At 34.4% G+C, this 12962-nt stretch overlaps 1 protein-coding gene across 3 annotated transcripts in view; it reads right to left on the bottom strand.

The window, feature by feature from the left end:
- The window catches only part of HMCN1 (hemicentin 1), a 443485-nt gene that overhangs the window by 145841 nt on the left and 284682 nt on the right, over positions 1–12962 (bottom strand). For all 3 annotated transcript variants that reach the window (XM_012444401.2, XM_064370607.1, XM_064370606.1), the window contains exon 37: positions 447–548. In XM_012444401.2, the coding sequence (XP_012299824.2) occupies positions 447–548 (102 nt within the window). The remainder of the gene's footprint in view (positions 1–446; positions 549–12962) is intronic.

The following is a 12962-nucleotide window of genomic DNA, read 5'->3' as shown; positions in this document are numbered from 1 at the left end:
CACTATACACACTATTAGCCTCAAAAAATTTATGTTGTTATTGATTCACATGAATAATCTACCAGTGATGGGAATATACAAAATAAAGTGGTAGTCTCATCAGAATGACGATTTGATCTAGTTTCATTAAGATACTTTTAAGTTAAAAAAATTTTCAGCATAAATGGATATAAACCACCATGTGGGTCTTGTGGCCACAATATTGACAATATAATGATTAAGGTATTCACATATTTCTACATTGTTTAAATAAATTGTTTCATGCAGTTAAAAGCAATAAAAATTCAAAAATGTTATCTACCTAATATTCTTATCGATGTTTCACCCATGAAATATATTCTATAACCTGTTCTTTAATAGAAATTAGTATATTATGCTCAAAAACAGTTGCAGTTACTCTCAGAAATCTTAAAATATTAAGTTATAGAGTCCAAAATTAAACGTACTAGGCACAGGATTTCCAGCTGCCTTGCACTCCAGCTGTACAGGGTTGCTCACCACCACAGTCTCATTCAGCATCTTCCCTGAATCTTCCAGACTAGGTGGTTCTGTAAGAGGCCCAAACAGATAATTATTTCTTATTAATAGAATATTTAAGCTGAAATTGCTCAATTAAAATTATAATTTTTCTTCCTTATTTTTTTCACATATATACACTGATCTATTTGGAATAAAAGTATACTATTAAATAGATTGAAGAACAGGATTAAAAAAAATCTTAATAAGTTTTCTGGATCATACATTTCTCTGTGTCCAGATAGGAAAATCTTTAGAATTACAGATTAGTAGAGGAGTAAAAAAGAAAAATTAGGGAAACATTTTTTATAGTACTTAATCTGATTGGTTTGGTGAGTAACCATCTTTGCCAAGAAGTAATTAATATGCTAAATTTGAACTCTTCCAGTGAAGAAGAAATCAACATCTCAAAATCTCTTACTTTATCTTTGGACAGTAATTTGGATAGTATCTTTGGACTGTCTTAAACTATTTCAGAAAAATTAGAATAATTTTTGCTCGTTTCTTGGCAGGATTTTTCTTTTGATATAAAATTTATACTTAAGTTAGTCACAAAATAAAACAGAAAAGTACGTTTTCAACTTTAAGTAATTACTCATAATGCTGATCTGTTGTTATTTAGTGTACTTGGAAAGTAGGAATTCATAAAGTCTGAGAAGCATAATATAAAAGAAATAACTTGGAACATTAATGCCATGTTTTCAACAGTATCTCAAGGAGTGTGAGAGGTATACCAGGATTTAAAAAATTACAAGTGAACTAAAGATTGTGTCTTGTTTGAAAAAGATACTACAAATTAATATCTGAAGTTGACAGAAAAACACACATTTTAAGGATTTGCTAAATTTAACTAATTCAATGCATTAGAGACCCTCAACCCACATACAATCAATAAATCCATCAATCCATTAATCTACCAAAAACAGGAAAGGGAGAAAGAAGGAAAGAAAACAAGAAAAAATAGAACTAAGTAAAATGGCAGAAATAAAATTAAATATATAAATATGAATGAGTTCATTTCATTGTTTAATTGACAGTTTTGACACTTAAAATAGTGACTTTTTGACACTTTAATACTTACATGGATGATATGGTTTGGCCATGTCCCCACCCAAATCTCATCTTTAATTGTAATTCCCACAATTCCCTCATGTTGTGGGAGAGACCCAGTGGTAGATAACTGAATCATGTAGGCAGTTTCCTCCATACTGTACTTGTGCTAGTGAATAAGTCTCATGAGATCTGATGAGTTAGAAACATGAGACTGGCTTGGCTCTCATTCTCGTCTGCCCCCATGTGAGACGTGCCTTTTGCCATCCTCCATGATGAAGCCCTCCCCAGCTATCTGGAAATGTGAGTCCATTAAACCTCTTTCTTTTGTAAATTACCTGGTCTCAGGTATGTCTTTATCAGGGCAGCGTGAAAATGGACTAATACAATGGGTTACAATGATTTTTTTAATTAAAAAATCTAAGTGGATAAGGAGCACAAATAAAAACCCACAAAAATGTTACAATAAGGAGCTGGATGAAGATATACAACAATTTGAGATCAATTTCTGACAACTATACAAAGCAAAAATTACTGAATGTGACAAAGCAACATGATTTATATTAACATGTTACAACTGATGAATAATATTATGTAATGACAGTACTTTATGCATTGACTAACAAAGCAAAAATTGTTGAGAAGCAAGGAAAATTTGAAAACTCTAAAAGTGATGCATTTTAATATGTCCTCCTCAGAACCTGCCATGCAGTGGAACAAAAAATACAATATAAAGAATATGAAAAATAAAAGTACCCATCCAGATTGCGTATGCATATATGTATGTGTGTGTTTGGGGATTTGTAGTTATCAAAGAATATATACGTTTTTCAAATGACAATGGATTATTTTCAAAATGAAATATTAGCCCACAAAATACCAATTGAAGTATTTCATATTCACAATTTAATAAAACTATAAAATATAAATAAGCAACAAAATTATAAAGCTATATCTACATGGGAAAAATCTCATTAAAGATAAAATCAAGAGTGTAAGTTTAGAAAAACATAAAATGAAACTGATTAATATTAAAACCTATAGGATGTCACTAAAGCCAAATTAGCATATTTTAAAACTAAGAAATAATGAAAAAAAAAAGTCCTAAGCACTCAACCCAGAATTTAGAAGAAGACCAATACAATAAACCAAAAGAGGCTGGAAATAAGTAATAAAAATAAAAGCAGAAAACAAACAAAATCAAAGAAGATAATAAAACTCAAAGTTGTTTTTTGATAAGTCTAAAATAAAGTCTGTTTTCAAAAGTAGATGTCCTTTGGGTCAGATCTCTTTTGTTCTGGGAGTTGTTCCCAAAGACTCACCCTAGAACCATCTTTCACTCTTAAAATTCCTTTTGTATTCATTTAATTCCATGTAGTAACCCTAACTGTTTGAAATGCCTAGAATGTTTCTGTTTTCTGCACTGAATTCTGATTATCAACACAATATTTAAGGACATAAAACCTCCAAATATGGCTATCTAACTTTTCCAACTGGAAAAGAAAAAAGGAAAAATAATCAGTCCATGGCACATTCTTTCAAAATAGCTTTTTAAATACTTGAAGCCTTCTGGACTGAAGTGCTCATTGAAGAATTTGACAGACTATGTAGCTAATTGCAATAAAACACTATGATGGGAATAAGAAATACAAGAGCTATGGAATGGGTTGGTGATTTCTCACTTCACTAGAGAACTTGAAGAAAGAAAGATCGGATGCCAGCAAGAATGCCAGACTAAGGACTCAAAAAATCTACTCCTTAATTAAAGAAATAAAAACATTGGAAACATTGTCAAAATCAACCTTCTCAGAACTTGGGAAATTAACCAAAGACTTGCAAAAATCCAGAAAGTATTTATTAAGAATAAATAGCTAAATTTCATTAAGAACAGTGAGTTTTGTGGCATTTTAAGTGACCTAGCCCTGTCACCCTCTCTCCAGCTCAGTCAAACTTGAAAACAAATAGTCCAATAATCACAGTGAAAAAAGCAGCCTAACAGATACTGAAGGAAGTACAGCAGGTTTTGAGCTACCTGAAAGTACCATTCTGAGAGAACTGTCATTTGACCTGTCTGGCCTTTCCTTGAAAATCCCTATTTGCATGATTTGTCTTTATTTAACCAGACTCAAGGTTCTGTCAGTGCAAACCTTTTCCTCAGGGGGATTTTAACGTCTGTAAAAACAGACTTCATAGAACTTATATAGAAAAGTTAGTTTCCTTATACTTCTATAACAAATTACCTCAAACTTGGTAGCTTAAACAATACAAATTTATCTTATAGTTTTATAGGTCAGAAGTCCAACATGGCCTGACTGGGTTAATATAAAGGTATCAGCAGAGCTGAATTCCCTTCTGGAGGGTCTAGAGGAGAATCTGTTTCCTTGCCTTTTCCAACTTCTAGAGGCCATTTCCTCCATATTCAAAGCCAGCAATGGGCAGGGCATGTGAGGTGTGTGTGGAGCATTCTTCTCACATTATGTCACTCTGATATTCTGCTTCCCTTTTCCACATTTCCTTATGATTACATTGGGTTCATCCAGATAATTAGGGATTATCTTCCTATTTTAAGTTCAAGTGATTAACAACCTTAATTGTCCTTTATGATGTAACCTAACATATTAACAAGTTCAAGGATAAGCATATGAAAATTTGGGAGGATGCCAATATTCTGCCTACTTACTAATGAATCATGGTTTTTATTTGATGACAATAAAAACCATGAGGAGAGAAGGATATGATTTCTAGAGTTACCACATTACATTATTTAAAATATCTACGTTTTCAACAAAAAAAAAATCACATATTCTAAGAAACAAGATAGCATGGCTCATACACAGAAAAAGAAGCAGAATAGAAACTGTCCATCGAGAAACCTAGATTTTGGATTTACTAGACAAAAACTTTGAATCAGCTATTTTACATACAACTGGCCCTCTCTATCTGCAGTGTCAATCAACCACGGATTAGAAATTTTTTAAAATAAAAAAGAACAATACAACAATAAAAATACAAATAAAAAATGTAGTATAACTACTAATTACATAGCATTCACATTGTAGTGGGAATTAAGTTATCTAGAGATATTAAACTATACAAGAGGATGTGCTACATACAAATATTATAGAATTTAATGTTTATCTCATAGTTTTGGAGTACAGGTGGTTTTTGATTACATGGATAAGTTCTTTAGTGGTGATTTCTGAGATTTTAGTATACGCATCACTCGAACAGTGTATGCTGTACCGGATATGTTATCTTTTATCCCTCATCCCCCTGTCATACTTTCCCCATGAATCCCCAAAGTCCATTATATCATTCTTCTGCCTTTGCATCCTCATGACTTAGCTCCCACTTATAAGTGAGAACATGTAAGATTTGGTTTTCCATTTCTGAGTTACTTCACTTAGAATAATGGCCTCCAGCTCCAACCAAGTTGCTACAAAAGCTATTATTTCATTCCTTTTTATGGCTGAGTAGTATTCCATGATATATATATATACACACCACATTTTCTGTATCCACTCATTGGTTGATGGGCACTTAGCTTGGTTCCATATCTTTGCAATTGCAAGTTGTGCTGCTGTAAACATGCAGGTGCATGTGTCTTTTTCATATAATGACTGCTTTTCCTTTAGGTAGATACCCAGGAGTGAGATTGCTGGTTCAAATGGCAGTTCTATTTTTGGTACTTGAAGGAATCTCCATACTGTTCTTCATAGTGGTTGTACTAATTTACATTCCCATCAGCAGTGTAAAAGTGCTCCCTTTCACCACATCCACACCAACATCTTTTTTTTTTCTTTTTAATTATGGCCATTGTATTAGTTCCTTTTCTTGCTGCTAAGAAAGACATACCCAAGACTGGGTAATTTATAAAGGAAAGAAGTTTAATTAACTCACAGTTCAGCATGGTTTGGAGGTCTCAGAAAACTTACAATCTTTCTGAAGGGGAAGAAAACACATCCTTCTTCACATGGTGGTAGCAAGGAATAGTGCAGAACAAAGGTGGGGAAAAGCCCCTTATAAGACCATGCAGATCTCATGAGATCAGTATGGAGGTAACCACCCCATGATTCAATACCTCCCATTGGGTCCTTCCCATGACATATATAAATTACAGGTACTATGATTCAAGATAAGATTTGGGTGGGGACACAGCCAAACCATGTCAGCCGTTCTTGTAGGAGTAAGGTGTTAGTTTATTGTGGTTTCAATTTACATTTCCCTGATGATGAGTGATGTCAAGCTATTTTTCACATATTTGTTGGCTGCTTTTATATCTTTGATAATTGTCTATTCATATCCTTTGCCAACTTTTTGATGGGATTATTTCTTTTTTCTTGCTGATCTGTTTGAGTTCCTTGCAAATTCTGGATATTGGTCCTTTGCCAGATGCATAGTCTGCTAATACTTTCTCCTGTTCTATGGGTTGTCTGTTAACTTTGCTGATTATTTATTTTGCTATGCAGAAGGTTTTTAGTTTAATTAGTCCCATTTATTTATTTTGTTTTTGTTGCAACAAATACTATATAATTTTATGTAAGGAACTTGAGCATCAACAAATTTTGGTATCCATGTGAGGTCCTAGAGTCAATTCCATGTGGATATTGAGGGATGACTGAATGTTTCAAGAATTACAGGAAACCATGTATAAAGAACCAAAGAAAAGTAGCTGAATTATTACTAACTATAGAGTATTAATCAAGAAACAGAAATTACTTTTAAAACCCAAATAAAAATTCTACAATTCAAAAGTGCAACAAAGACTCAACAGCATATTTAGGCTGGAAGAAGGTAAAAATCAACAAATTTGAAGACTGGTGAATTGAGATGATAATCCAATTTTAGAATAAAAAGAAAAAAGAATAAAGAAAAGTGAATAGGGCCTCTAAGACTTGTAGAAACACCAACAAACATAATGGGGGTACCAGAGGAGGGTAGAAAGAGAAAGGTACAGAAAGAATGCCTTAAAAAGGACTAACTGAAACATTCCCAAATTTGAAGAAAAACATCAATCTATATATCTAAGAAGTTAAAAAAAAAACTCTTAGATAAACTCAAAGAAAGCCCCCCTAAGACACCAAAAGCAAACAGTTTAAAACCAACAACTAAGAAAGAATCTTGAAAGCATTAAGAGAGAAGTGACTTATGTAGAGATCCTCAATACAACCAACAGCCAATTTCTCATCCAAAAACACAAAGGCCAGACGGTAGTAAGATGACAAAGTCAAAGTCCTGAAAGAAAATGACTATCAACCAAGAATTTCATATCCAGAAAATATGTCTTTTAAAATTAAAGAAGAAATTAAGATATTTCTAGAAGAACAAGACGCCTGCTCTATGAGAAATACTGAAAGGAGTTCTTCAGGTTGAAATGAAACAGTAACTCTAATACACACAAAAGAATAAAGTTCACTGGTAGAGGTAACTAAATAGTAAATATGTAAGATGCAAAAACTGTATATTTTGCTCATAACTCATTTTTTCTCCTATTGATTTAAAGATGATAGTATAAAGCAATAATTATAAATCTGTGTCAATGGACACTTTAAAAAATGTAATTTGCATACTAGTAATAGCACAAAAGAGGGGAGAGAGAGCTAATTAGGAACAAAATTTTTGTATACTATTGAAATATAAATTTTAATGGAAATTAAATTGATATTAATTCAAATACTATTAAGCATTAATCCAAATACTATTAAATATTATTAAGATTCTAATTATAATACTCTGGAAAACTATAGTAAATTAAGATTCTAATTATAATACAGGAAAATTATAGTAAATTACTATAATCAGAAATGATAGCAGGGTCATTACTAGCAATCTTACAGAAATTAAAAAAACTATAGAAGAAGATTATAAAAAAATGTATGCCAACAAATTAGATAATCTAGATAAAAAAAACTTAGAAAGATACAAACTACTAAAATTGACTGAATTATACACTCTAAAAGGGTGAATTTTCTAGTATGTGAATTATATCTGTGATCTCTTTGTGAATAACAAGCTCAGATTTTTAAAATTGTACTTTAAGTTCTGGGGTACATGTGCAGAATATGCAGGTTTATTACATAGGTATACACATGCCATGATGGTTGACTGCATCCATTACCCCATCATCTACAATAGATATTTCTCCTAATGTTATCCCTCCCCCAGACTCCCAGCCCCTTACAGTCCCCAATGTGTGATGTTCCCCTCCCTGTGTCCATGTGTTCTTACTGTTCAACTCCCACTTATGAGAGAGAACATGCAGTGTTGGGTTTTCTGTTCTTGTGTTAGTTTGCTGATAATGATGGTTTCCAGCTTCATCCATGTCCCTGCAAAGGACATGAACTCATCTTTTTTTATGGCTGCATAGTATTCTGTGGTGTATGTGTGGCACATTTTCTTTATCCAGTCTATCATTGATGGGCAGGTATTTGGGTTGGTTCCAAGTCTTTGCTATTGCAAACAGTGCTGCAATAAACATACATGTGCATGTGTCTTTATAACAGAATGATTTATAATTCTTTGGGTACATACCCAGTAATGGGATTGCTGGGTCAAATTATACTTCTGGTTCTAGATCCTTGAGGAATTGCCACACTGTCTTCCACAACGACTGAACTAATTTACACTCCCACCAACAGTGTAAAAGCATTCCTATTTCTCCACATCCTCTCCAGCATCTGTTGTCTCCTGACTTTTTAATGATCGCCATTCTAACTGGGGTGGGATGGCATCTCATTGCGGTTTTGATTTGCATTTCTCTAATGACCAGTGATGATGAGCTCTTTTCCACGTTTGCTGGCTGCATAAATGTCTTCTTTTGAGAAGTGTCTGTTCATATCCTTGGCCCACTTTTTGATGGGGTTGTTTTTTTTCCCCCTATAAATTTAAGTTCTTTGTAGATTCTGGATATTTGCCTTTTGTCAGATGGGTAGACTGCAAAATTTTTCTCCCATTCTATAGGTTGCCTGTTCACTCTGATGATAGTTTCCTTTGCTGTGCAGAAGCTCTTTAGTTTAATTAGATCCTATTTGTCAATTTTGGCTTTTGTTGCCATTGGATTTGGTGTTTTAGTCATGAAGTCTTTGCCTGTGCCTATGTCCTGAATGGTATTGCCTAGGTTTTCTTCTAGGGTTTTTATGGTGTTGGGTCTTCTGTTTAAATATTTGATTCATCTTGAGTTAATTTTTGTTTAAGGTGTAAGGAAGGGACCCAGTTTCAGCTTTCTGCATATGGCTTTCCCAATACCATTTATTAAGTAGGGAATTCTTTCCCCATTGCTTGTTGATGATTGTAGATGTGTGGCATTATTTCTGAGGCCTCTGTTCTGTTCCATTGGTCTATATCTCTGTTTTGGTACCAGTACCATGCTGTTTTGGTTACTGCAGCCTGTAGTATAGTTTGAAGTCAGGTAGTGTGATCCCTCTAGCTTTTTTTTTTTCTTAGAATTGTCTTGACTATGTGGGCTCTTTCTTGTTTCCATATGAAAATTAAGATGTTTTTATATAATTCTGTGAAGAAAGTCAATAGTTGCTTGATAGGGATAGCACTGAATCTATAGATTACTTTGGGCAGTATGGCCATTTTCTTCCAAACCATGAAGCTCAAAATTTGTAATGCTCAACTCAAGAAACAATTGGGATCAAGATGTGCCCCAGACTGACCTATAAAAATCTTATAATAAATCAGATAGTCTGATTTGCCACTCATTGTATTTCAACATAATACTAATTTATAGTCTTAGAGGGTTGAAAAAAAAACAAGCCAATTGCTTTTCTACTCCAAAGAATTAGAGATAAAAATTATTGCTAAGCATTTTTTTCTAAAAGGCTTCTATTAAGTCTTCTCAGGCAGACTTATCAAACATAAAGATGTTATTTTAGCTAATTGTTTCAGATGTCCTCAAGGTAGTTTCCATATAAAACATATGTTAAGGCTGGGCACGGTGGCTCATACCTGTAATCCCAGCACTTTGGGAGGCTGAGGCTGGCGGATCAGCAGGTCAGGAGTTTGAGACCAGTCTGGCCAACATAGTGAAACCCCATCTCTACTAAAAATACAAAAAATTAGCTGGGCATGGTGGTGGGTGCCTCCCAGCTCCTTGTGAGGCTGAGGCAGTAGAATCACTTGAACCCGGGAGGCAGAGGTTGCAGTGAGCTGAGATAGCACCATTGCACTCCAGCCTGGGTGACAGTGTGAGTTCCTGTCTCAAAAAAATAAATAAATAAATAAAAATAAAACGCTTTAGAAATGTCAGATCATAATTTAGTAACTAAAAGAAGAAAGCTAATGACTAAAGGCCTTGTATAGAGAAGCTCTTTGAGTATGTTACTAGTACATGGTACTGACAAAGAAGTAGACCGGAAACCCACTGAATCTTGAGGGGATTGTTTGCCAGTTATAATCCTGCCTACAAAGCATGTGATGATTCAATGCCTCAAACACCAGAGAGGTTCCAATGTAAGTCCATACAAAAATATTTTAAAAGCCCAATTTCTTTCTCATTTTGAGGTAAAAAGTAAATATAAATATAAATTCTATTGCTCCCTTCTAGCATTGAAATGCACAGTCTTAAAACTTAAGAGAATATTGTTCTAGATAGAACAGCAATAAAGTAGCAGTATCTTATGATCTTATTTTAATAATAAGATGTCTGCATTCTCCAGGAAGGTTGAATTCCATTCAATTTGCTGGATTTTTTTCCTTTTCCCAAAAGCTGCAGGTACATATCACACCAAAACCACAATACCTTCTTCTTGACACATTGTGTGCGAGATTTTGCCTATTACTTAATCATGCAGGTCATGAATAGCCTTTCAAATACTGGTTAAATTTCAGGCAGTACAAAAGCAATCTAAATATAATTTTGGTGAGTTAATATTCTCTATCTACTGAATAAATTAATCTAGACCAAGAAAATCATAGAGTCCTGAACTGAAGTTATCCATGAAAAAAGAAAAAAGTTCCCTACAACATTCCCAAGTCTCCTTTAGGCCATAATTGAGCTATTAAACAAAACACAGAAATGATACAGGAACCATTTTGAGTGGGTGTTAGCAGATGTTAGCCAAGCAAATACTTTTTGAAAAATAAAATAAAAGTAAGGGGTGCTCTACTAATGTTTTTACCAGACAACTAATAGAGACCCAAGAGAGTTCCTGGCCAAGAGTAAAGGCAGGAGGGACTTTAGAGATATTTGTCAAAATGGTGCAGTGAGAAGGGCCAGAAGTCAAATATGTGTTTTGCCAGAGAGCCTTTCTGCTGCCATTTACAGATGCTGAGTAGGAGCAAGGCACCAGGCTAAGATTTTCACATGTAGTCTTTCATTTAATCCTCACACAACCTCCATAACTGTGGTGTACTCTCACTATCCTTCCCACTTTACAGATGAGGAAGGTAACTTTTTATCCCACAGTTATTAATTGGCAATGTAGAAAACTAACTTTGAAGCCACAATATTTTACTTTTTCTAGGTGCGTAACCTTGGTTGATTTTTTTTCCTGGGAAATAACTGTGTGCAGAGAAAATGAATGTTTGGGCTATTAGACTCCAAATAATCATTTGTTTGTGGAAACATCTGTTTCACTTGGCAAATATTTGAGGTTTAGATATAATTTCATAGTTTGGTCTAGGGAATAAAAACTTCCAGAATTATTAAACTTTGATGATCAAAAAGACCACCTACTGAGGGCTCTTGCCCTTTATAAAAGACAGAACCTCCTCACCCTGGAAAACCCCATGAGAATGTTCCTCTTCTCTTGATCATGATTTGGTCTCCTCGTCCAGGAGACCAGGCACCCTTACTATAGCTTTTAGAAACAACTTTTGCTATGATTGAGAAGAATGGCAGTATTTAAAATATTTTCATAAGAAAGGAAAACACTAAACAATTGGAACACTGAATATTTTAAAATTAGACATTTTTGGATGACAACGGTAGTAAATGCACATTTGCTGAATGTGGTATTCATCGATAAAGATTGGGATTAAAAAAACAAAACAAAACTGGGCCAGGCATCGTGGCTCACACCTGTAATCCCAACACTTTGGGAGGCTGAGGTGGGAAGATGTCTTGAGGCCAGGAGTTCAAGACCAGCCTGGGCAACATAGTGAAAGCTCATCTCTACAAAAAGTATAAGTTAGCCAGGCATGGTGGCATGTGCTTGTGGTCCTAGCTACTAAGGAGGCTGAGGTGGAAAGATCACCTGAGCCCAGGGAGATCTAGGCTGTAATGAGCCATGATCGTGCCACTACACTCCAACTTGGGTCACAGAGTGAGACTCTGTCTCTAAAAACAAAAAAATCCTGACTTCAAAAGTAACTATAGGTTTGGTTGATAAAATTAATAACTGAACCTAATTAAATAAGGATTGCTGCCCTATAGGTTCTGCAATGCCTTTTTTTAAATACATAGAATAAGAATTGTAGGCAATACTTTGGAAGCATTCGAAGAACAGGAGTATTAATAGGACTAGTTCCTCTTGTTTCTCATACTGTAACTTCTGCTATTGACTGCTAAGTTTGATTAACTTTTTCTATGAAACTAAATTCTCAAATCTACGGTAATTGGAACAATCCAAATTCAAATACTCAAGTATTTCAATGTATGGTATCTTTTGAGCCATGCTTTTCACATCCTATTCTTATATAGTTTTCCACATTATATTAACTTGTCATTTTAACTACTGAGGTCTTTTTGAAGTCTATCATCAACCTGCCTCTTAGAAATTCCTACATTTTTTAAACATCTCCAATTATCAGTAAAGTTATTAATACAAGTATTGAAGAGGACAGAGTCAGGTTTGGAGCCTTATGTGTCCAATGTGATGTTGCTGTCATGAGTGCCAGGTGAAATGCCAGCTTTCTGTGTAGATTACCATCACATGCACTCAGCCAACTGCTTTTCCCAGGCTGATTATGATTAGTATCAGATTAGAAGTGCACCTCATCGTTTACTCTCTCTAAGGGGGATGAACTGTTATGTGCACAAGTCAAGATCATATTAGTTGAAATGTTTTAAGCTACTACTATAACTTACCTGTATCCTGTGATTTGCATCAGGAAGATAGTTTTATATTCTCCCTCTGATTCAGCAATTTTTAATAAGCTCTTACAATGACTAATCTTTTGCTTCTCTTTCTTTTCATATGTTTACCAGCCTGCCCCCTTCTCTTCGATGATTTTCCATGTAGATGTGCACCCTAATTGCATCTCCTGTCAACCAACGTTTTGTTAAAATATTCAGGTTAACAGACTTGTGCCTTCTTAGGTATCAGTTATGCTTTTTCTCTTCTGCTGATGCTCTTTATTTGATGGGTTACTTGATTTCTCTCACAGACTCTGGTTCTCAGTCAGTCTTGACTACATTGGCAAGTCTTTAGGCCAGTCTTTAGTGTCTG

Source organism: Aotus nancymaae, unplaced genomic scaffold, assembly GCF_030222135.1.
Source record: "Aotus nancymaae isolate 86718 unplaced genomic scaffold, 86718_ANA_hifiasm-v0.15.2.pri h1tg000108l, whole genome shotgun sequence".
Classification (NCBI taxonomy): Eukaryota; Metazoa; Chordata; class Mammalia; order Primates; family Aotidae; genus Aotus; species Aotus nancymaae.
Note: the sequence above shows the minus strand (reverse complement) of the source record. Positions and strands in the feature narration are given on the sequence as shown.